Source organism: Orcinus orca, chromosome 2 (genome assembly GCF_937001465.1).
Source record: "Orcinus orca chromosome 2, mOrcOrc1.1, whole genome shotgun sequence".
Taxonomy (NCBI): Eukaryota; Metazoa; Chordata; class Mammalia; order Artiodactyla; family Delphinidae; genus Orcinus; species Orcinus orca.
In genome coordinates, this window is record NC_064560.1 from 201,650,028 (window position 1) to 201,676,088 (window position 26,061).

The 26,061-nt window shown below is 43.3% G+C and overlaps 4 gene segments (V, D, J or C); all 4 read right to left on the minus strand.

Annotated features, from left to right (window-relative positions):
• Positions 1–26,061, minus strand: part of LOC105748033 (immunoglobulin gamma-1 heavy chain-like) — a 201,023-nt gene that overhangs the window by 130,505 nt on the left and 44,457 nt on the right.
• The window catches only part of LOC101277626 (Ig mu chain C region membrane-bound form-like), a 296,190-nt gene that overhangs the window by 79,945 nt on the left and 190,184 nt on the right, over positions 1–26,061 (minus strand).
• Positions 1–26,061, minus strand: part of LOC101287043 (immunoglobulin heavy variable 4-38-2-like) — a 195,574-nt gene that overhangs the window by 69,144 nt on the left and 100,369 nt on the right.
• The window catches only part of LOC117200138 (immunoglobulin heavy variable 3-23-like), a 107,545-nt gene continuing 106,945 nt past the window's right edge, over positions 25,462–26,061 (minus strand). Inside the window, 1 exon segment of the V gene segment in view lies at positions 25,462–25,764. Within this exon segment, the coding sequence occupies positions 25,462–25,764 (303 nt within the window).

Consider the following 26,061-nt stretch of genomic DNA (forward strand, 5'->3'; position numbering starts at 1 on the left):
AATTAAGGAAACAATTCCGTTTACTATGGCATGAAAGAAAAAAAAAACACCTAGGAATAAACCTACCTAAGGAGGGAAAAGATCTGTACTCTGAAATTTATAAGATGGTGATGAAAGAAATCAAAGATGACACAAACAGATGGAAAGATATACTATGTTCTTTGATTGGAATAATCAATATTGTCAAATGAGGATACTACGCAACATACTCTACAGATTAAATGCAATCCCAATCAGATTACCACTAACATTTATCAAAGAACTAGAAGAAATTAAAAAAAAATTTCTATGGGACCACAAAAGACCCCAAATAGCCAAAGAAATATTGAGAAAGATAATTGGAGCTGGAGGGATCAGGCTTCCTAGCTTTAGATTATACTACAGAACTACAGTCATCAAAACAGTGTGGTACTGGCACAACAACAGAAATATAGTTCAATGAAACAGGATAAAAAGTCCAGAGATAAACCCACACACATATGGTCAATTAATCAATGACAAAGGAAGCAAGAATATACAATGGAGAAAAGACAGTCTCTTCAATAAGTGGTGTGAAATTGGCAGCTTCATGTAAAAGAAAGAAATTAGAACATTCTCTAACACGATACACAAAAACAAACTCAAAAGGGATTAAATATCTAAATGTGTACTATAAATATATATAAATGGATACTAACTAAGAGTTTTATAGTATCCATTGTATAAATGGATACTATGAAACAGAAGAAAACATTGGCAGACATCCTTTGACATAACTGCCATATCTTTTTGCATTTGTCTCCTAGAATAATGGAAATAAAACCAAAAATAAACAATTGGGACCTAATTAAAAGCTTTTGCACAGCAAAGGAAATTGAAAGAAAAAAAAGAAAATCTACTGAATGGAAGAAAATATTTGCAAACAATGCAACAACCAAGGGATTAATCTCCAAAGTATACAAACAGATCATAAGGCTCAATATCAGAAAAACAAACAATACAATCAAAAAATGGGCAGAAGACTTAATAGACATTTCTCTAAAGAAGATATACAGATGGTCAAAATGTACATGAAATAATGCTCAGCATCGCTAATTATTAGAGAAATGCAAATCAAAACTACAATGAGGCATCACCTCAGACCAGTTAGAATAGCTATCATCAAAACGGCTACAAATAATAAATGCTGCAGGTGGTGTGTAGAAAAGGAACCCTCCTACACTGTCGGTGGGAATGTAAATAGCTACAGCCACTGTGGTGGACAGTATATACATTCCTTAAAGAAGTAAAAATAGAGCTACCATATGATCCAGCAATCCCACTCCTGTGAATATACACAGAGTAAAATATAATTCGAAAAGATACATGCACCCCAATTTTTACTGCAGCAGTATTTACAATATCCAGGACATGGAAGCAACCTAAATGTCCATTGACAGATGAATGGATAAAGAAGATATGGTGCATGCATACAATGGAATATTACTCAGACATAAAAAAAGAATGAAATAGTGCCATTTGCAGCAACGTGGATAGACTTAGAGATTATTATACTAGGTTTAGTAAGTCAGATGGAGAAAGACAAATAACATGTGAAATCACTTATATATGGATTCTAAAAAAATGATATAAATGAACTTATTTATAAAACAGACACAGACTCAGAGACTTCAAAATAAAATTCATGGCTACCAAAGGGGAAAGGTGAGAGGGAGGGATAAATTAGGAATTTGGGATTAACATAAACACACTACTATGTATAAAATAGATAATCAACAAGGACCTACTATATATCACAGGGTACCATTCTCAATATTTTGTAATAAGTAACAATATTTTGTAATAATATTTTGTTATATATATATATATATATATATATATATATAACTGAATCAGTTTGCTGTACACCTGAAACTAACCCATTATAAATCAAATATTCTTCAATAAAAATAACTAATTAAAACAATAAAATTTAGAAAGTAAAAAATAAGCTTTTCTCTGCAATAACATTCATTACCTCATGGTGGGATAATTATAACAAGTCATGGAGAGAAAATGGTAAAATTATATTTAATTGGTTCCAAATGTTATTGTCTAGTCCAAACTTTAACTCCGATTAAAATTAGAAGATAGTTGTAAAAAAAGTGGAAAAAGTAAAATAAAAACAATGACAACAATAATAATAATAATGAAGAGAAAACTCAAATAAAATTGGGTTAACAGAAGGGAGGTTCTCATGCCCTTTGACGATCTCAGAATTCAACAAGAAGAAGAAAGTTTACCTCTAATTTTCTGGCAAGAACTCAGCCAAAGAGAAACCATGGACTCAGTTCTCTATAGCCCTTTCGACCTCACTTTTCCCTTGATAAAAGAGTTATTCTCTCCATTTTTACTGGGGACTTGCATGTGGCTCATAATGTTGTGTGCATTGTAGGATGTGTGTCAGCACGGATGGACTCTACCCACTAGATAACTAGGTACTGAGAGCACAGCCCAAATGTTACGGTCCAACCCGTGTCCAGATATTTCCAAATGTCCTCTAGGGAAGAAAATGACTCCAGTGTTATATGGACAACAAATTCCAAATATAAACAATACTCATACTATTCCAGTGAAAGGTATTGCATCAAACAGGACTGGGGAGATTTTTCACGCTGAAAGAACTTGGAAATCCATCTGAAGCTGGAAGTAGATTTGAAGTTCAACAGAAGAATCACTTATGTCATTAAACAATTAAAAACTTGACAACTAATAAGAGTAGGTAGTGACCCAAATTTCAAATAAAAGTCTCATGAAGAAATATTTCTGACATTAATTTATCCAGAAATCATTCCGCACTGTATTATGAATTCTAAAGAATGTTACAGTGGACACTTACACGTCTTTTTGGGGATGATCATTAAGTCATCCCTGGAGGATGAGTGATGTTTCTTTTTCAATACGATACTTACATTTCCATATATGTCTATCTGCGTCTATATCAGTTGTGTATAATCCGCTAATGTGGTCATTACAGAAAAACAGTTTGTGCAGCTTAAACAACAGCAATGGATTCCTCTCAGGCCTGGAGGCAAGAAGTCTAAGATCACGGTGTCAGCAGGTTTGGGTCCTTCTCAGGCCTTTCTCCTTTGCTTGCAGGTGGACCTCTTCTCACTGAGTCCTCAGATGGTCTTTTCTCTGTGTGTCTGTGTGCATCCCTGGTTTCCTTGTATGTTCATTATTCCTCTTCTTAAGTGTGACAAAGACCCCTGACCACCCCTTAGCCAACAGGATCCTTGCAATTCTCTTCTCAGCTAGTCTTGACCTGTGGGCTTCTGTGTTTATATGTGCATGGCCAGGTTTTGTCAGCAGCCCTGCTAAGTGAGAATAATGAGAATCCCCTACCCTTGAACTCTGATCACCCTCAGTATTTGATCAAATCCTTCAAACCCTCTATCACCCACATGATATATGATCACCCTGGTCAGCCTTTGGCAAAAATCCTTTTGAGTCTATGTAAATACAGCTTAAGGTCTCCCTTAGCCTGTATTTCTTCTCTTAATAATTTCCAGTCCACTCCACCCCACCCTCTTCTTGCCATAAGCCCCCACTTGAAATGCTGTATTTGGAATAAGGCCAAGTTTCCAAAGCTGCATCCCATATGCAGCAGTGAGTTTTGTCTTCATGTTCTGCATGAGATTTATATTGGATACATGAATATCAATCCCACAGCCCATGGCCATATAATCATGCCTGAATGAAGCTGATGTCTCATGTATATTTTCCCTAAGTCCACTCACAGCCATTTGTGCGTAGGGACACTAGACTGTTCCTCAGCCCTATGCCTGGGACTACTTTAAACAATCGCCAAGAATCACACAAATGTGAAAAGCATGGCACTAATTTGACCCCAGAAAGTGCTCAGTTACATGACGGGAGTTGAAACAAGAAAAGAGAGCATCACCTTGACTGACCTCAGCTAGGAAAATGTGTGTGTGTGTGTGTGTGTGTGTGTGTGTGTGCGCATGTGTGTTGCCTGATTCAAACAACCGGCCACATTCTTAATGTCCGTGAATGACCACAAAATTGACAGTATTTATTTTGTGGTGCTCATAAAAGCTAGAAGTAGGTGAATTTGCAGATTTGGAATCTGTGAATCTGCATGTGCAGTATTGGAGCACTCTGGCGTTAGAGTCTATAACACTGCCTGCTGCAGAATTCAGAATGCCTGTACAGGTTGGCTGAAAGCAGGACGGTGTGTCTCTTCCTTCCACATCTACAAAAACAAAACAACAATTAATACTGTTTAAAAATCTCATGTGCATTGTCAGGATATTTACACGTTTCACAAACTTCAGGCTGAAATTGAACATTATGGTGAGCCACAGGGTTTTCTTGAGCTCCTTTGAGAAAAAGGTAAAGAAATGATAAACAACCTTAACTCTTGAGTATTATGTTTGTCTGTGCATATGAATATATATACACAACTATAATAAAAATAAAAAGGAAATATGTATATGCACACAAAATTTTTTAGACACTTCATAATCCACAGCAATGAAACATTAGGATACAGAACAGAGTCTCTGGTAGAGGTCCTGGGCAGGAAGAGGAAAGCACAGGTTCTAACAAGAATTCCCTCCCAGCCCCTATCTGCACCTGCTGCAGGTCGCAGCCCTGTACTTGTTGGGTCCTGTGCGACCCCTGGTGGTAACGGGCATCCGTGCAGGGAGGTTTGTGTCTGGGCTCACACTGACTTCCCCTCACTGTGTCTTTCGCACAGTAATACACGGCTGTGTCCTCAGTTGTCAGGCTGCTCAGCGATAAGTAGACTTGGCTCTTGGAGGTGTCCCTGGTGATGCTGAGCCGGGACTTAAGAGTTGGGTTATAATATGCGCTTCCACCAGTATTTATCCCCCCAACCCACTCCAGCCCCTTTCCTGGAGGCTGTCGGACCCAGGCTACAGCATAGCTGCTTAATGAGAATCCAGAGACAGTGCAGGTGAGGGAGAGGGTCTGTGAGGGCTTCACCAGGCTGGGTCCCGACTCCTGCAGCTGCACCTGGGACAGGACACCTGTGGACAGAGAGAACCATGGTGACTCATGGGCTCAGATGCAGCTTCCCCAAGTGTTCACGTCTGAATCCCTGAGAAACTCACCTCTGGGAGCTGACACCAGGAAGAGGAAGAACCACAGTGGATTCATCTTCTTGCAGATGAGATTCCTGAAGCCCAGAAAATCTATTCAATCATGAGGAGAAACCCGAATTTAAGTGAACCGGTACTTTGTTTTTACCTTGTGGTCTAAGGGGATATTTGCATAAGGGAGGGACCTTTTTATAAAAAGCAGAAAGTAGTGAAGGGAGGTCCCAGTCTCTGGGACTCCACCTGAGGAGAGTGCTGACTGTTTCCTCAGAGAACGCAGCCCCCATCTGGGGTCCCCTCCCTGTGCCTGGGGACTCTGTGTCCAGGAATGAAATGATGCTGAAGGGATAGTCAGGAAGTCAGCTGTGCTCAAGGATTAACGGCAGATTTGGGGAATAGACTTTAATCCCGTGGATGTATATATTTCACATAAATACCCATCACACATTCAGGGTCCTCCAAGATGTCAGACACAGACTCTTGTTTTTTCCATTCTGCATTACCTCCTGTTTATTTCCTGGATGTGCAAGTACTTGAGACAAACCATACATGTAATAATGACATTGAATTCAGACAAAGTCAGGTAAAATTTAATGTTTATCATAATTCACAACGGATTTCGTGTGTCCCTTAACTTGGGTGAACACTTCTTCACCTGAAACAGTTTAAATATTATCAAGAGTTGCTCTGGAGGTGGATTTATTCATAACAACTAAACACACCATGTATTTTGTGGACAAGGTAGTCATTCTTGCTGAGATGGCCATGGATCCCAGCACTGCTGACATGGTCTGAAGCCTGACTTGCCTGTTTCCTGTGCACAACTGAGTGTCTGCAGGAGCACTGCGAGCTTCAGGGCTCCTTCCTTGCATGTGGACGTTGGGGAATCCCCAGGGCTAGCAAGGTCTAAGAACAGACAGTTCCTGGAAGCTCCTCAGGACTCCAACCTGCTGGGCAGGTGACCTGGTCACAGTGCACAGACTCACTCCTTCTAGAAGTGTTCATTTTTACTCTCCCTGTCACAGCCAGTGACATTGGAGCTCAGGAACACAGTTCCCACTGCACTGGGTGAGAGAACATGCATGATTCTTGGAAGTAAACCTTCACAGTGAATGGCTTGCAGAGTATGAGGGTGTCAGAGTCAGAGGAAAGTTCCCACCTCAGGAAGCAGGTTCCCTTGAAAATTCCACCTGAGAGCAGCTCTCCCGAGTCCCTGGGTCACTGAGTCCTGGGACTGTGCCTGAGGTCATATAAGTAAATGGTGTTGGAGAGCAGAGCACAGCTCCATCGCATCTCGCTGTGGGCACTGAGGATGTGGCCTCACCATCTGTATTTCGGTCTGCAAGGATGTAAACTGGGGATCACGATGGTAATGGTATGTCTGAAATTTATAGTGGGTTTGCCAGAGGTGTTGAATGTTGACATGAGTGTCATCAGTGATGTTACTTCTGCTGGGAACCAGAAAGACCAATGTGAGTCCCCATCTCTGACTGACACCCTGTACATGTAGCCCTGGCTCCACTCCTGCCCTGCGAGGTCACACCTGTGGGTCTGGGGCAGGTCAGCTCTCCCTCAGCCCAGTGATTTCACCTGTACACTGACTGATGTCGAGCCTGCCGTCTATGAGAAGATATTTACTGCATACTATTTCATGAATACAGTACTATACTTCTTCTAGCTTTTGCAATAATATTTGCAGATAAATTAAATACTAAAGCATCTGCCTGCCTGAATGTCGATAATAGGAGAGCCGAACAAAGTAATATGGGCAAGAATCACAGGACAAGTCTGGACCCTGTTGTCAGGACCTGAATATCGAGCTCATACGCTGTGTGATAGGGGAATGGAAGGGATGGCATCTAAAACCTAGAACCAGGTGGGCCCATTATTCACCAGGTGGAAGAAAGGCCTGTATTTGTACAGATGCCCCAGCATCTGACCTGCCCTTCTTGAGCTGGTGGATTAGAGGAGATCCATCCAAATTCATGTTAACATAGAAGGATATATAGCAGGTGTCTTTATGCTTCAGTGGTTGGGGATGTGTTGTTAGGGTCCATTTAACGCTAGGAAAAATGTGTAAGGTCACCAGGACTAAAAAAATTTATTTTTCCTTTGTGGAGAAAATTGGAGGGAATATTGTCTGGATCATATGATAATGCTGGAGGGAATATCCATTAGAGACACCCAGTGGGTGATGGGAAAAAAAGTGGGGAAATTTCAGTCATCTTGCTTTGCCAGTTACCAGTGATGATCACAGCAAGAGGGCCTGACCATCGTGATAGGAGGGAGAAGGGCTGATGGTGGTGGCTTCATGGGGGCGACGTGGACAGGTCCTTCTGATGGTCTCTGTGTTTTCCCTTATGAAATCTTGATGGTATAAGCTCAGAATGAGGTGTGGACTTCAGGAGCATCGAGACCAGATGGTTTAGGTCATTTTGTACCTTTGCTGGAAACATTGAGCAAAGAAGAAGCAGGAACTATACTTAGAAATCAGCAGCGTCCTCGTGTCATATTAGATTTTTTGCCTTAGATGTTACTGAATGTAGACACATTCGCTGTCCTCACATTTCATTTTATAGGTCCACTTGGAATCCAGTTTCAAATGTAAGGGATGCAGAAAAAACATTTATTATGGAACAATATGGTGTCTAAATTTTAAGAGGTATAATTAAAAATTATGGAAATGTGTTACTGAGATTGTAATTATCAAGCTCTTCTCTGGGTCAACATAAATTAAAATTAATAATAATAATTCAAGGTATTGATTTTGTTTTCAACCTTTGCTAAATCCATTGAATCATTCAAGTAACAATCATTCATAAACTCAGATCCGTTACGGGTAAAATTTATTGTTAGGAAACGGTCAACCTTACTGATGAAATCTCACTCTCTCATCAAGGATCTGTGTCTCTGTGGACACGCAGCACAGTTCTCACCAGCAACACAGGAAGGAGGGTACGTTGGTACATTTCTGTTTTTCCAGAGGAGCATCTCTGAAGAAGTCCCCCCTCTGTTTTCCCATTCCCTCCTTGTGGTATCTGAATGAGCCGTTGAGTGTACTGTGGCATGTTCCCACATGAAGTTCCCATGGCTTAGGAAGTGAAAGTTTAACTTCACTTTTCATTGTAATAGAAACACAACAAGTAATAATTGAGAAGCAAAAAAAAAAATACATTTAAAATTTACCCAAATGCAAGCTAGAGATTCGCAGAAAATATTTCCAAAAGACTTATCTAGTATATGTGATTGTTATCTAATATGTACCAAGAAGCCTTAAACTCAACCATAAGAAAGAAACCAAAGGATTAAAAAATGGGCTAAAACCCTTAACAGGCACCTGACCAAAAAGACAAAGAGTTCGCAAATACGGCTGTGGGAGAACATATGTCACAGGGAGTGCCAATGAGAACAAGGACATATCCCTGAAAACTTACCAGAGTGGATCAGATCAGGACTCTGAGAACCTTAAACACCTGCAGGGTGTGAAGCAGCAGGGGGTCCATTCACAGCTGGTGGGGATGCAGAACGGGGTGCACCTTGGGAGACATTTTGCATGCTTCCTGCAATACTAAACATACCCGTTTCTATGTTTCAGCAATAGTGCTCCTTTGTATGTATCTGAAAGACAGTAAGACTTTGGTCCAGAGAAAACCCTGCATATGATGCTCACTTAGCTTTATTCATATTTGCCACAATTTGGAAAAGACCAAGATGTCCTTTCATAGGGAATGACTAATAAACTGTGTACACCAGACAATGGACACTGAAATGTCACACCGATTTGAAGAAATAGCGAATGGTGAGATGGAAATGCAGAAAAGATATGCCAGAAGAACACACCTGGCAAGGTGATGTCAGCAGAGTGACAGTGGCCGTGAGGACTGAGGTTCCTAAGAGGTTCTACAGCGTGAGGCTGAAGAGAAGACAACTTGGACATGTCAGGAGGGAAATCTCCTCCTCTGCCCCTCTTGAGTTCCTGATGCTGGACTGATAACAAAATTGACAAAGACAGATTAACAGGAGAAAAAAAAATTTAACCATGGGCATAGATGTGCCATAGAAATGGACCCAGAAGTGACCAAAGCAGGCAGCTTTTATATGTTTAGACAAAGATGCAATATTTGTGAGGAATTGGTAGAAGGAGGAAATGTATGCTTTTGGTGCTCAATTAGTGAAGAACCTAAGCAGGGTATGGGCTGGCGTAGTCATTAAAGAAGGAGCAAGGTTTGCTCATAGAGAATTCCAGGCCTGAATTCCCATCCCTGGTGATAAGATGTCCCTCTGCAAAGGAAAGCAGGGTCCGGCTGCTCGGTGCTGAAAGGCCAATAAAGAGGCAAAGTTGGTGAAAGGAAAGTTTGCTTTATTTTGGCTGCCTGCACCCGGGGGTGGGGGACTGACTTCTCTCCAAAGGCCACCCCGCACTGAGCATCTGTGGGAAAGGGCTTTTATAGGCGGAAGGAGGGGCTATGGGCAGAAACGGCAGAGTCAGCTGTGACAGTCGTCTTGCAGTTGGTCATGTGGTGGTCTGATCAGCCTCCTCTTGATTGTTTTAAGTAGAGTTAATCTTCAGGTCCAGGGTCGGTTTGTTCCCATTTCTTTGAGGCCGGTTCTTGCAATTGTGGCAGCTTATGTCATGGCTACAGTCTGGTCATCATGGAGTTAACGTCTTCCTCCTGGTGGGAAGTTCAGTATCTATAAGACGGCTCAGGGGACATGGACAAGAATATTATCTATAGCCCTTGAGGAGGAACTAAATGTCCTTTATTTGCTGAATGACCAAACTATTATTATTTAGTCTTATTGGAGAGTTTTCCTTTCTTTCTGCATTTGCTCACTTCTCTGATTAAACTTATTCTTTGGCTAAATTGTTTCTACAGAAAAAAGGCAGGTGGAGAGCACGAGGTGAAGGACCGTTTCACTTCCACACCTAAATGGGGGAGAGCACCTTTCACATGGGAGGTTTATTTCTCGTTTCAGGGTGATTTGGAGGAAATTCAGAGTGTCCCTGTACTGGGCTCTGTCTTACGTCACTTGGAGGCATATTTAGGGGTGGCCTACCCTGGACCCCAACACTCAGGGCCTCTTTTATTATTTTGTTTCTACATATGCACACCAAGCATGTGATGTAGGTGTCGGTTTACCTGCATCTCACAGATGTGAAGTTAAAGTGCAGCCTGGACTTGGCACGTGATGTGCTGGAGCGCACGCATCAGGACACAGTGAGACCTCCTGTCGAGGCCTGGGCTTCTCCACCCTGGACCTGGCCTGCCCTGCAAAGGTTCCTGGACAGACGTGGGCCTGCCTGTAGGTCTGCAGGACTCTTCGTGGAATGAGAACCTGAGTGATTTTCCTGCATTTTAGTGTTCACGTAAGATGCTGTGGAGAAGAAAGGAGAATAGATCTGTTTTCAGCAGCTTGTGAAAATTCATGTTATTATCCACCTGACTATAAACTTTCCCTACCAACTACATATGTGTCTATTGGTAAAAGCTTTGATGATGAATATTTCACATAAAATAAACTGTGCAGTAGGACAGGATGCAGGTATGATCTAAGCGTATAGGGACTCTATTGGCCCTGGAAGCAAGGCGCACATGTAGAAACACCCCCACCCACGTCCCCTCTAACTGGCATCTTTCCCAGCGACCCCCTGAGGATCCGGGGCTGCTCAGCGCATTTATGCTTCTCATGAAAGAGGTTAGCAGGCAAGTCAACAGGCAGCATCCTGGCAGGGACAGCTGGTCTACAGTAGGGCAGGGCTGAGATATCACAATGAGGAAGGAAGAATATGTTTAACTCTTTATACATCTTTCATTGTGTGATTGTTCCAGAGTAAACCCTTAGGACCCATATGTCATCTTACATATGCACTCACATCCTGTGATGTAGCTGTCATTGTTACCCTCATGTTAGAGGTGTAAACTACACCCAGAGGAATGGAGGGTGTGTGTAGTGTCCAAGGAGAAACATGGGGTGACCGTTAGATCCAGCATCTGCTCCTGAGCTCTGGGCCAGGCTGCTCCCTGGAACCTACTAGAGGACAGAGTTGGAGTTGCCGGGTGAGGTTTGCAGATCCCCCTCCTGTAATGAGGTCATGATGACTTTGCTCGCTTCTCGTGTTTACCTAAAACATATGGAGAGGTTCAGGGTTGATGAGAAGTATTTTCAAGAGTCTCGTATGTTTCAGTATCTTCCCTTCACTCCTTCCCTCCCAAGTCATGCATTTCTTCATTTGTAATTACTTTAATGAGGTTCTTGACATGTAACAAAGCGCACACACTCAGAATGAACACTGTGATGAATACTGACGGAGCCATCAGCATTATCAGGAGAGAACAAATCAATTCCTCTCATTATTCTCAGTAGTTTCTGGGTTTCCTCCTTCCTGTCCCTTGTTATCTTCCATCCTGTCCCCACATCACTGTTGATCTTCCCTTGTTACTTCAGGTTACTTTTCATTTTCTAGAATTTATAAAAGTGGGAACATAACATAAGTCCAAAACAAAAAATATATATATATATATTCTTATTGTTATGGCCTATTTTACTCAGCACAAATATTTGTGAATACTCTCATGTTTTTGTGTGTATCAAGAATCCTTGGTTTTAATAACAGGTTGCATTTCAAGAATGATCATAGCACGATTGGCTTATTTATTAAGATGATGTGTGATATTGGAACCCTTTCCAGTTTCTGGGTGTTACAATAAAGCTGATACTTGTCTTGGAGACGCAGAGAGATGAGAAGCTGAGAAAATGCTTCTTATTTAGTGTTCTTAAAACAGCCTCAAAATGGGGCAAGTTGCACATTATCAAAATCTCACCAATTTATCAGATAATTATAGAACTAAGACAGCAACAAATTTAAATCTTGGAGAGAGACAAGTGCTCACAGAATAACAAAGACTAAGATTGTTAATGTTGCCATAGGCTGCTGAATGGAACAAAAACTACTACAAGATTAAACTAGAAATGGATGCTTTGAGGTCAAGTGTGGTTAGGGTGTAATAGTGTCCCAACGTCTCCTAAGTAACTACCTCGCCAGTGTCAGCGTGGTCCTGCTAAAGTGTGAGTCAGATGGTGTTACGTCTCTACCCACACAGGTGTGTCTTCCTACCTGGGACAGCGCAGGATTCCTGCCTGAGCTGTTAGGTCCTCCTGCATCCTGGGGAGGACCTTGGCCCTGGACTTGGATCTGCACTGTTTCATAGCATCTCCGCTCACAGTGTGGCCTTTGACCCCTCATCCAGTCCCACTGTGCCATATACTTACCACATATGGAATAGGATCACACGGGGGAATGAATAATTATGTTCCAGGTGCTGAATGACGGACAAAACCCTGCCACAACACCTGACAGTTTCTACTGAGAGCAGCTCTTTATTTTGTTCACCGTCTCTGCTTAGGGCGGGCCTGGAGGAGAAGCCCACCCTGCCGCATACAGGGTCGCTGTGCAAGGCTCAAGTTCAGCTACAGGACCTGCTCCTGTGATGCACACTCACGTGTAAGGGAGGGTGACCCTGACTGTAGGTTGGGGGCTCAGCCGGGTCTGAGGGCTGGGCCTTGGGTCCACCTCGTGTGGACATTGCTTGGGCTCTGACATCCTTTCAGCACGATGCCTGGGTCAGCTGAGTGGTCTCTGCATCAGAGCCCATCCTCCATGCAGTCACTCACACACCTAGACAGAGCTTAATGCAAGACCCCAGAAGTCATGCTCGTAATATTTACATAACTGACTTGAAACTTAGAGCTCCATCATCGACTGCCCATGAATTATTGTGGTCTCTTCATTTACAACTGAGAAAAAATGCAAGCAACAAATACGTTCTTCCATAAATTAGTACATAAACAATGCGTGATGTATCCATGCTGTGGAATTGTATTCAGCAATCTAAATATTAAACTATTTTACCATGAAAGGACATGAGGGAATCCTAAATGCATATTGCTATTTAAAAATTCGGTCTGAAAACTTTCGATTTCACCTATTTCACATTTGGGAAAACTTCAGTCTATATATAAAGCAAGCAGATGAGCATTTAGCAGGAATTGGGGAGAAGATGTTTGATATGTGAAACATGGACAATATTTAAGGATAGTGAAATTCTTCTCTATGAAATTGCAGTGGTGGAAACATTGCACTATGAACTTGTCAAAATATATATAGTAATAGGAGAAAGAGTGAACCTTATTGAATATAAATATATATTTCATCTATAAGTCAGAGACTCAAGGATGGAACGATGCACACTGTACAGATGATACCTCATATTTTAGTGAATTTTTGAATTAACATATTAACATGTTAATTAACATGTTAACAATTAACATTAACAATTAACATGTAAACATTTGCATTAACATGCAACATGTAACATTAACATGTAAACAATCAACATTAACAATTAACATGTCTGAAGAAGGTGGAAAAATAGGTTTTGACCCAAGTGACTTGGCAATGTGTGGTGTCTGAAGGCTAATTTGTAAGCACTACACGTAAGCACTAGAACCCGGTGGATAACGGTATTTCCATCAGGAATCCGGCTAAGAATTCTGTTACTACCGTGCATGTGGAATTGAACAATTAGTAGCTGGATGGCATCGGTGGAGCCAGGCATCTCACTGTTGGATGGAAAGTAACAGACAAGCAAGGGGGAAAGGCTGGATTTCCCCAAGTGATGTTGCACTAGGATCAGAGATGTAAGAATGATCTCACTTTTACCTTCACACAGGTCAGAAGGTAAGATACAGAGCTAGTTGCAGACGTGTGTGTGTATACGTGGGGTAGAGCACACAGACATATTTCCAAGGTCTATTAGCTTATGGGTCTAGAGGCAATGCCGCCAGTGGACAGGACACCAGCATTAGTGTCCTAATACCCACCCTTCAGGTTGCTAATGCTAGTCTCGACAAAAGGATCCACGACTCATGTGAGGCCTGGCTAATTCCAGGGCCACAGAAGAGAATACCCATGATTATCCTGCAGATTCTTGTGGCACCAGAAAGTAAGGAAGTGTTCACACCAATGGATGGGTGCCCGTAAAGAGGATACAGGAGACAATCTGAAAGAGCTCCTCATGGGTGACAAGCTGTAACAATTACAGAAGCAAAGAAAATGCCTTAGTATATAACCTTAACACAAGTTCTGAAACAAGTATCTTGATTCATATTTATATAAAGAGATTGAATAAATATATCTAATGGGGAAGGTAGGATAAATCTCCCGTAAGGAATAACTTCAGGAACCTCATCATGGTCATGCTCCCTTCAAGAAGGTGCACTTAACCCTCCATCCCTGCAAGCGGCCTGGTGTAGGGACGTGGCAGAAATTATGGGTGTCTTTGAGTTTCATGATGAATCTTTAGTTATAATATCTCAAACATCATTCATAAAATAAATTTGTAATTTTTCTGTACCCATTAAAAATTCTGTCCTGAAAACAACAACAGCAAGAGTAACAATAACTTCACTGAGAAGGGAATTAGGCACAGACTTGGAGAATGTGCTTTCTAATATCATATTTATAAAGGACTTGTATCATGAATATACAGCAAATTCACAGCTCAACAACAGTAACAAAAAGTGAAAATAATGAACCCTGTGCCAGTGATCTGAAGATACTTCCGCAAAGAAGAGATAAAGGTTTTAACAAGATTCTTCATTAAGGAAACATAAAATAACACCATGACGAGATACTGCTACTCACTTATTACAACAGTTAAAGGCAAAATAATAAGAAATTCAAATACTTGGGATGATGTAGAGCAAAAGGCCCTCATCCGCTTGCTGGAAGGATGCCAGTGGCCGCCAATCGGAATAGTTGTCAATTTCTTAGAGAGAAAACCAGACACTCACCATGGGATTGAGGAGTGCGCTGGAAAAGTATTTACCAAATTTGTTTGAATATTTATGTTTATTCAAATAACTTCATACGGGTGCTTGTATCATCTTACAGCTTCCAGCCTTTACCACTCCCTAAAAAAGGGTTATGTAGTCAGTTTTTATGGTTATTTTCCATACGATGATTATATACCTGTTTCTGTTCCCTTTTATCTATCTCTCTATTTTATCTAAATTTCTGTTATCAATCTCCACACTAGATAACAAGGTGCAGGCAACACAGCCCACATGTTACAGCCCAGCCTGTGTCCCGACATTTCCAAAGGTCCCCTGAGCAGAAAATGCCTGCAGTGCTGTATGGACATCAATTTCCAAATATCAACATGACTCATTCTATTCAAGTGAAAGGAGTTGCATCAGACAGGACTGGAGACATTGTCAGGATGAGAGGAATTGGAAATCCATCTGATGGCGGAAAGCAGATTTAAAGTTCAACAGTAAAAATTATTTATGTCATTAAACGATTAAACACTTGACAACTATTAACAGAAAGTAGTGACCTAACCTTCAAATAAAGGTCTCTTGGAGAAATATTTCTGTGTGGCTCTTCCTAAGATAGATGGGGAAAGACAGACAAGCCTGACTCCATGAAAAAGTCTCAAGTTTAGAGACAAGAAAGTTCCCTGGAATCACAGCGGATGAGGCTTTCAAGGGCGGCAATGGTCCAGTGGAGAAACCACAGCTTCTGAGAGAAAATCCCTCCGTGACATCCTCTGCACCTGCCCTGAAATGGGCCCTCTTGTTTCCTGATGACCCTGATCGCCCACTGGTGGTTGGAGCGGCCCCTGCAGGGAGGGTCCTGTCTGGACTAACCCTGACTTCTCACTGGGCCTCCTGGGACAGTAACACAGGGCTGTGTCCTAGGTCATCACAGAGCTGAGCTGCAGGAAACACAGAATTTGTGAGCTGTCTCTGAGGTGCAGAGTCATTTCTGGAGAGACAGCCTGTGTGCTGTGCTATTCCCAAAACCAAAGCACCCGAGTCACCCCAGCCCTTTCTCTGGGGGCTGAGGGATCCAGTCCCAGCAGTCAGCAATGTTTGTGATGGAGAATCCAGAGACTGAGCGGGTAAGGGAGAGGGTCTTCAATAGTCCTGGGCCCGATTCCTGCAGCAGCACCTGGGACAGTACGCCTGCGAAGGAGAATCAAGGAGACACCCACTTCACAGATGTCATCCCATAATTCCACGTTCCTCAGACCCAGGAGATGCTCACAGCTGAGGGATGCCCGCAAGAGGAGGAATGACCAGAAGATTTTCATGTTCATTTTGATCAATGCTTTGACTTTCAGAGAGTTATGTCAGTGAAGATGAGAACCCTGACTCTGAGTAGCACAGGTGCTGTGCTTTCCCCTTGAGCCTGGGTGTGATGTGCAGGTGAAAGCATGATTCCATATAAAGATGGTCGCGGCTGGTCCTTCTCTAGGGCTGTGGAGGAGGGTGCTGGCTGAGATCCAGGGTGGACACTGCTTCATGTCACCTCTGAAGAATGGGTGATGTTTCTTTTCCAATACGATACTTACATTTCCATATATGTCTATCTGCGTCTATATTACAGGTGTACTCGTTGGCTAGTGTGGCCATTACAGAATAACAGATTGGGTGGATTAAACAACAGCAATGGATTCCTCTCAGGCCTGGAGGCAAGAAGTCGAAGGTCACGGTGTCAGCAGGTTTGGGTCCTTCTCAGGCCTTTCTCCTTTGCTTGCAGATGGACGTCTTCTCACTGAGTCCTCAGATGGTCTTTTCTCTGTGTGTCTGTGTGCATCCGTGCTTTACTTGTATGTTCATTATTCCTCTTCTTAAGTGTGACAAAGACCCCTGACCACCCCTTAGCCAACAGGCTCCTTGCAATTCTCTTCTCAACTAGTCTTGACCTGTGGGCTTCTGTGTTTATATGTGCATGGCCAGGTTTTGTCAAGAGCCCTGCTAAGTGAGAATAATGAGAATCCCCTTCCCTTGAACTCTGATCACCCTCAGTATTTGATCAAAGCCATCAAACCCCCTATCACCCACATGGTATCTGATCACCCTGGTCTCCCTTTAGCAAGAATCCTTTTGAGTCTATGTAACCAGAATCCCCTTAGCTTGTATTTCTTCTCTTAATAATTTCCAGTCCACTCCACCCCACCGTCTTCTTGGCCATAAGCCCCCACTTGCCAGGCTGTATTTGGAATTAAGGCAAGTTTCCAAGGCTGCAACCCATATGCAGCAGCGAGTTTTGTCTTCAGGTTTTGGGTGAGCTGCATATTGGAGACATGAGTATCATTTCACCACCCATGGCCATATAACGCATGCCTGAATGAAGCTGATGTCTCATGTATATTTTCCCTAAGTCCACTCACAGCCGTTTGTGCATAGGGACACTAGACTTTCCTCAGCCCTATGCCTGGGACTACTTTAAACAATTGCCAAGAATCACAGAAATGTGAAAAGCATGGCACTAATTTGAGCCCAGAAAGTGGTCAATTACAGGATGGGAATTGAAACAAGAAAAGAGAGCATCATCGGATGAATGGATAAAGAAGATGTGGCACATATATACAATGGAATATTACTCAGCCATAAAAAGAAACGAAATTGAGCTATTTGTAATGAGGTGGATAGACCTAGAGTCTGTCATATAGAGTGAAGTAAGTCAGAAAGAAAAAGACAAATACCGTATGCTAACATATATATATGGAATTTAAGAAAAAAAATGTCATGAAGAGCCTAGGGGTAATGCAGGAATAGAGACGCAGACCTCCTAGAGAACGGACTTGAGGTTATGGGGGGGGGGTGAGCTGTGACGGGGCGGGAGGGAGTCATGGGCATATACACACTAACAAACGTAGTAGGGTAGATAGCTAGTGGGAAGCAGCCGCATGGCACGGGGATATTGGCTCGGTGCTTTGTGACAGCCTGGAGGGGTGGGATGGGGAGGGTGGGAGGGAGGGAGACGCAAGAGGGAGGACATATGGGAACACATGTTTATGTATGACTGATTCGCTTTGTTGTGGGGCAGAAACTAACACACCATTGTAAAGCAATTATAGCCAATAAAGATGTTAAAAAAAAAAAAAAGAGAGCATCACCTTGACTGACCTCAGCTGGGAATGTGTGTGTGTGTGTGTGTGTGTGTGTGTGTGTGTGTGTGTGTGTTGGGTGATTCAAAGAACCGGCCACATTGTAAATGTCCGTGAAAGATCACAAAATGACAGCATTAATTTTTGGGGTGCTAATAAGCTAGCAAGTAGCTGAATTTGAAAATATGTAATCTGTGAATAACGAGGATCATTGCATGTGCAGAATTGGGGCGCTCTGGCACTAGAGTCTGTACACTGCATGTTGCAGAACTCAACCTGCTTGTGCAGCTTGACTGAAAGCAGGATGGTGTGTCTCTTCCTTCCACATGTACAAAAAGAGGACAAAAATTAATAATGTTTAAAAGTCTCATGTGCCTTCTCGGGATATTTACCAGTTTCACAAACATCAGTCTCAAACTGAACGTTACGGTGAGGCTCAGGGTTGTACTGAGCTCGTTTGTGCAAAAGAAAACTAAAGACATGAAAACCAACCTTAATTCCTGTATACTATATGTGTGTGTGTATGTATAGATATAGATATATTTATATATCTATAACTATAATAAAAATAAAATTAAGCAAATATGTACATGCACACAAAATTTTCTAGACACAACATAATCCACAACAATGAAATAGTAGGATACAGAAGAGGGTGTCTGGTGGAGGTCCTGAGCAGGAAGTGGAAAGCACAGGTTCTACCAAGAATTCCCTCCCAGCCCCTATCTGCACCTGCCACAGGCCTCAGCCTTGTACTTGGTGGGTCCTGTGCGACCCCTGGTGGTAACGGGTCTCCGTGCAGGGAGGTTTGTGTCTGGGCTCACACTGACTTCCCCTCACTGTGTCTCTCGCACAGTAATACACGGCTGTGTCCTCAGTTGTCAGGCTGCTCAGCGATAAGTAGACTTGGCTCTAGGAGGTGTCCCTGGTGATGCTGAGCCGGGACTTAAGAGTTGGGTTATAATATGCGCTTCCACCACCATATATCCCCCCAACCCACTCCAGCCCCTTTCCTGGAGCCTGCCGGACCCAGCATACACCATAGCTGGTTAATGAGAATCCAGAGACAGTGCAGGTGAGGGAGAGGGTCTGTGAGGGCTTCACCAGGCTGGGTCCCGACTCCTGCAGCTGCACCTGGGACAGGACACCTGTGGACAGAGAGAACCACGGTGACTCATGGCTCAGATGCAGCTTCCCCATGTGTTCACGTCTGAATCCCTGAGAAACTCACCTCTGGGAGCTGACACCAGGAAGAGGAAGAACCACAGTGGATTCATCTTCTTGCAGATGGGATTCATGAAGCCCAGAAATTCTCTTCAAGCATGAGGAGAAACCCGAATTTAAGTGAACTGGTACTTTGTTTTTACCTTGTGACATAAGGGGATGTTTGCATATGGGAGGGACCAGGCTATAAAAATCGGAAAGTAGTGAAGGGAGGTCCCAGTCTCTGGGGCTCCACCTGAGGAAGGTGCTGACGGTGCCCTCAGAGAACTCAGCCCCACCTGGGGTCCTTTCCCTATGCCTGGGGGTCTCTTTGTCCTGGAATGAAATGATGCTGAAGGGCTAGTCAGGAAGTCAGCTGTGCTCAAGGATTAACGGCAGATTTGGGGAATAGACTTTAATCCCGTGGATGTATATATTTCACATAAATACCCTTCACACATTCAGGGTCCTCCAAGATGTCAGACACAGACTCTTGTTTTTTCCATTCTGCATTACCTCCTGTTTATTTCCTGGATGTGCAAGTACTTGAGACAAACCATACATGTAATAATGACATTGAATTCAGACAAAGTCAGGTAAAATTGAATGTTTATCATAATTCACAAAGGATTTCGTGTGTCCCTTAACTTGGGTGAACATTTCTTCACCTGAGACAGTTTAAATATTATCAAGAGTTGCTCTGGAGGTGGATTTACTCTTAACAACTAAACACACCGTGTATTTTGTGGACAAGCTAGTCATTCTCGCTGAGATGGTCATGGATCCCAGCACTGCTGACATGGCCTGTAGCCTGACCTGCCTGTTTCCTGTGCACAACTGAGTGTCTGCAGGAACACCGCGAGCTTCAGGGCCCCTTCCTTGCGGGTGGACGTTGAGGAATCCCCAGGGCTAGCAAGGTCTAAGAACAGACAGCTCCTGGAAGCTCCTCAGAACTCCAACCTGCTGGGCAGGTGACCTGGTCACAGTGCACAGACTCACTCCTTCTAGAAGTGTTCATTTGTAACTCTGTCACAGCCAGTGACATTGGAGCTCAGGGAACACAGTTCCCACTGCACTGGGTGAGAGAACATGCAAGATTTTTAGAAGTAAACCTTCACGTTGAATGGTTTGCCGAGTTTGAGGGTGTCATGGTCAGAGGAAAGCCCCCACTTCAGGAAGCAGCTTCTTTTGGAAAGTCCACCTGGGAGCAGCTCTCCCGAGTCCCTGGGTCACTGAGTCCTGGGACTGTGCCTGAGGTCATATAAGTAAATGGTGCTGGAGAGCAGAGCACAGCTCCATCGCATCTCGCTGTGGGCACTGAGGATGTGGCCTCACCATCTGCATTTCAGTCTGCAAGGATGTAAATTTGGGATCACGATGGTAATGGTATGTCTGACATTTATAGTGGGGTTGCCAGGGGTGCTGAATGTTGACCTCAGTGTCATCAGTGATGTTATCTCTCCTGGGAACCAGAAAGACCAATGTGAGTCCCCATCTCTGGCTGACACCCTGTACATGTAGCCCTGGCTCCACTCCTGCCCTGAGAGGTCACACCTGTGGGTCTGGGGCAGGTCAGCTCTCCCTCAGCCCAGTGATTTCATCTGTGCACTGACTGACGTCGAGCCTGCTGTCTGTGAGAAGATATTTACTCCATACTCTTTCATGAACACAGTACTATACTTCTTCTAGCTTTTCCAATAATATTTGCAGAGTAAATTAAATACTAAAGAATCTGCCTGCTTGAATGTTGATAGTAGGAGAGCCAACCACAGTGATATGGGCAAGAATCACAGGAGAAGTCTGGACCCTGTTGTCAGGACCTGAAAATTGAGCTGATACACTGTGGGATAGGGGAGTGGAAGGGATGGCATCGAAAACCTAGAACCAGGTGGGCCCATTATTCAGCAGGTGGAAGAAGGGCCTGCATTTGTACAGATGCCCCAGCATCTGACCTGCCCTTCTTGAGCTGGTGGATTAGAGGAAATCCATCCAAATTCATGTTAACATAGAAGGATATATAGCAGGTGTCTTTATGTTTCAGTGGGTGGGGATGTGTTGTTAGGGTCTATTTAACCCTAGGAATAATGTTTTAGTTTACCGGAACTAAAAAAAGTAATTTTTCCTTTGTGGAGATAATTGGGGTCCATTCAGTCTGGAGACCAGATCATATGATAATGTTGGAGGGAATATCCATTAGAGATGCCCAGTGGGTGATGGGAAATGAAGTGGGGAGACTTAAGTCATATTGCTTTGCTGGTTACCCGTGATGGTTACAGTAAGAGGGCCTGACCTTCGTGATAGGAGAGAGAAGGTCTGATGGTGGTGGGTTCATGGGGGCCACGTGGATAGGTCCTTCTGATGGTCTCTGTGTTTTCCCTTATAAAATCTTGAGAGTATAAGCTCAGAATGAGGTGTGGGCTTCAGGAACATTGAGATCGCATGGTTTAGGTCATTTTGTATCTTTTTTGGAATCACTGAGAAAGAAGAAGCAGGTGCTATACTTGGAAATCAGCGGCGTCCTGGTGTCATATTAGATTTGTTGCCTTAGATGTTACTGAATGTAGACAGATTCCCGATACTCATATTTCATCTTCTAGGTACACTTGGAATCAAGTTTCAAATGTGAGGGATGTAGATGAAACAATTATTATGAAACAACGTGGTATCTAAATTTCAAGAGGCATAAGTAAAAATTATGGAAATGTGTTACTGAAATTGTGATTGTCAAACTCTTCTCTGGGGCAAAATAAATTAAAATTAATAATAATAATTCAAGGTATTGATTTTGTTTTCAACCATTGCTAAATCCATTGAATCATTCAAGTTACAATCATTCATAAACTGAGATCCATCACGGGTAAAATTTATTGTTAGACAATGGTCATTCTAACTGATGAAATCTCACTCTCGCATCAAGGATCTGTGTCTCTGTGGACACGCAGCACAGTTCTCACCAGCAACACAGGAAGGAGGGTACGTTGGTACATTTCTACTTTTCCAGAAGAGCATCTCTGACGAAGTCCCCCCTCTGTTTACCCATTCCATCCCTGTAGTATCTGAAAGAGGCCTTTGAGTGTACTGTGACATGTTCCCACATGAAGTTCCCATGGCTTAGGAAGTGAAAGTTTAACTTCACTTTTCATTGTAATAGAAACACAACAGGTAATAATTGAGAAGCAAAAAGAAATACATTTAAAATTTATCCAGAGGCAAACTACAGATTGGCAGAAAATATTTACAAAAGACATATCTAGTATATCTGATTGTTATCTAATATGTACCAAGAAGCCTTAAACTCAACAATAAGAAAGAAACAAAAGGATTAAAAAATGGGCTAAAACCCTTAACAGACACCTGACCAAAAAGACAAAGAGTTCGCAAATAAGGCTGTGGGAGAACATATGTCACAGGGAAGTGCCAATGAGAACAAGGACATATCCCTGAAAACTTACAAGAGTGGATCAGATCAGGACTCTGAGAACCTTAAACACCTGCAGGGTGTGAAGCAGCAGGGGGTCCATTCACAGCTGGTGGGGATGCAGAACAGGGTGCACCTTGGGAGACATTTTGGGGGCTTCCTGCAATACTAAACATACCCATATCTATGTTTCAGCAGCAGTAGTGCTCCTTGGTATGTATCTCAAAGACAATAAGATTTTAGTCCAGAGAAAACCCTGCACGCGATACTTTCTTAGCTTTATTCATATTTGCCACAATTTGGAAAAGACCAAGATGTCCTTTCATAGGGAATGACTAATAAACTGTGTACATCCAGACAATGGACACTGAAATCTCACACCTATTTGGAAGAAATATCGAATGGTGAGATGGAAATGCAGAAAAGAGATGCCAGAAGAACACACCTGGCAAGGTGATGTCAGCAGAGTGACAGTGGCCGTGAGAACTGAGGTTCCTAAGAGGTTGTACAGTGTGAGGCTGAACAGAAGACAACTTGGATTTGTCAGGAGGGAAATCTCCTCCTCTGCCCCTCTTGAGTTCCTGAGGCTGCACTGATAATAAAACTAACAAAGACAGATTTACAGGAGAAAAGAAAACCATTTTAACCATAGGCATGGACGTGCCATAGAAATGGACCCAGAAGGGACCAAAGCAGGCAGCTTTTATATATTTAGACAAAGATGCAATATTTGTGAGGAATTGGTAGAAGGAGGAAATGTGCGCTTTGGGTGCTCAATTAGTGAAGAACCTAAGCAGAGTATGGGGGTGGCTAGTGCATTAAAAAAAGAATAAGTTTTGTTCATAGAGGTTTCCAGGCCTGAATTCCCCATCCCTGGTGATAAGAGTTTCCCTCTGCAAAGGAAAGCAGGGTCCAGCTGCTCAGTGTTGAAAAACCAATAAAGAGGCAAAGTTGGTGAAAGGAAAATTTGCTTTATTTTGGCTGCCTGCACCCGGGGGTGGGGGACTGACTTCTCTCCAAAGGCCACCCCGCACAGAGAATCTGTGGGAAAGGGCTTTAATAGGCGGAAGGAGGGGCTACGGGCAGAAACGGCAGAGTCAGCTGTGACAGTCGTCTTGCAGTTGGTCATGTGGTGGTCTGATCAGCCTCCTCTTGATTGTTTTAAGTAGAGTTACTCTTCAGGTCCAGGGTCGGTTTGTTCCCATTTCTTTGAGGCCAGTTCTTGCAATTGTGGCAGCTTATGTCATGGCTACAGTCTGGTTATCATGGAGTTAACTTCTTCCTCCTGGTGGGAGTTTCAGTATCTATAAGACGGCTCATGGGACATGGACAAGAATATTATCTGCAGCCCTTGAGGAGGAACTAAAGGTCCTTGATTTGCTTAATTAGCAAACTATTATTATTTAGTCTTGTTGGACAGTTTTCCCTTCTTTCTGCATTTGCTCGCTTCTCTGATTAAACTTATTCTTTGGCTAAATATTTTTCCACAGAAAAATGGCAGGTGGAAAGCATGAGGTGAAGGACGATTTCATTTCCACGCCTATATGTGGAGAGAGCACCTTTCACATGGGAGGTTTATCTCTTGCTTCAGGGTGACAGGGAGGAAGGTCAGAATGTCCCTCTGCACTGGCTCTGTCTTAAGTCACTTTGAGGCATATTTTCGGGTGACCTACCCTGGGCGCCAACACTCAGGGCCTCTTTTATTATTTTGTTTCTACATATGCACACCAAGCATGTGATGTAGGTAACGATTTACTTGAATCCTACAGATGTGAAGCTAAACTGCAGCCTGGAGTTGGCACGTGATGTGCTGGAGAGCACACATCAGGACAAAGTGAGACCTCCTGTCGAGGCCTGGGTTTCTCCACCCTGGACCTGGCCTCCCCTGCAAAGGTTCCTGGACAGAGGTGGGCCTGCCTGTAGGTCTGCAGGACTCTTCGTGGAATGAGAACCTGAGTGATTTTCCTGCATTTTAGTGCTCACGTAAGATGCTGTGGTGAAGAAAGGAGAATAGATTTGTTTTCAGCAGCTTGTGAAAATTCATGTTATTATCCACCTGACTGTAAACTTTCCCTACCAACTACATATGTGTCTATTGGTAATAGCTTTGATGATGAATATTTGACATAAAATAAACTGCACAGTAGAAGAGGATGCAGGTGTTATATAAGCATATAGAGACTCTATATAGCAAGGAGCACATGTAGAAACACCCCCACCCACGTCCCCTCTAACTGGCATCTTTCCCAGTGACCCACTGAGGATCCGGGGCTGCTCAGCGCATTTATGCTTCTCATGCAAGAGGTTAGCAGGCAAGTCAACAGCCAGCATCCTGGCAGGGACAGCTGGTCTACAGTAGGGCAGGGCTGAGATATCACAATGAGGAAGGAAGAATATGTTCAACTCTTTATACATCTGCTGGGATAGTTTTGAAATGGGTCAGTTTAGACAAGATTTAGACAAGGGAAATCCTGAATATATAACTTTGAGCCTCTGCCTTTCATATATGTCACTTATTCTCCTATTTCGAAAGGTGTTTGTAATTGAGAGACTGAATGTGTAAGTAAACAACCATGGATGAGTACAGAGAGGTTCCCCAGGGAAAACCGCTATATGGAGAGGAAACCCCAGACCCTTAGAGGAAAGCAGCCCTTAACTACCATCTGCACCTGCTCCTGGGGCTGAAACATACACTTGTATGTCCTGCGTGCCCCCTGCACCCCCCGTCCTGTCTCCCTGCAAGGAGGTTTGTGTCTGGGCTCACACTGACTTCTCCTCACTGTGTATCTTTCGCACAGTAATACACGGCTGTGTCCTCAGATCTCAGGCTGTTCATTTGCAGGTACAGCGTGTTCTTGGAGTTGTCTCTGGAGATGGTGAATCGGCCCTTCACAGAGTCTGCATAGTTTGTGTAACCACCACTACTACTAATAGCTGAGATCCACTCCAGCCCCTTCCCTGGAGCCTGGCGGACCCAGCTCATGCCATAGCTACTGAAGGTGAATCCAGAGGCTGCACAGGAGAGTCGCAGAGACCCCCCAGGCTTCACCAAGCCTCCCCCAGACTCCACCAGCTGCACCTCACACTGCACACCTGCAAACACAGAGACATCCTGGTCTGGAGACTGTCACCCATCCACTGATTCCCTCACTCACATCCACTCACATCCTCAGTGTCTCTTGCTCTCCATAAATTACCTTGTAAAATAGCCACAAGGACAACCCAGCTCAGCCCAAAGTCCATGGTGAGTGTTCTCTCCTGAACCCCGAATGGGAGCACGTGGTAATCCGGGGCTGGAGCTCCTCTCCCAGAGCTGCAGGGTCAGGGCTGGGGCTGCTTTATATCAGCAGAGGAAGGACCCTATTTGCATGACCTT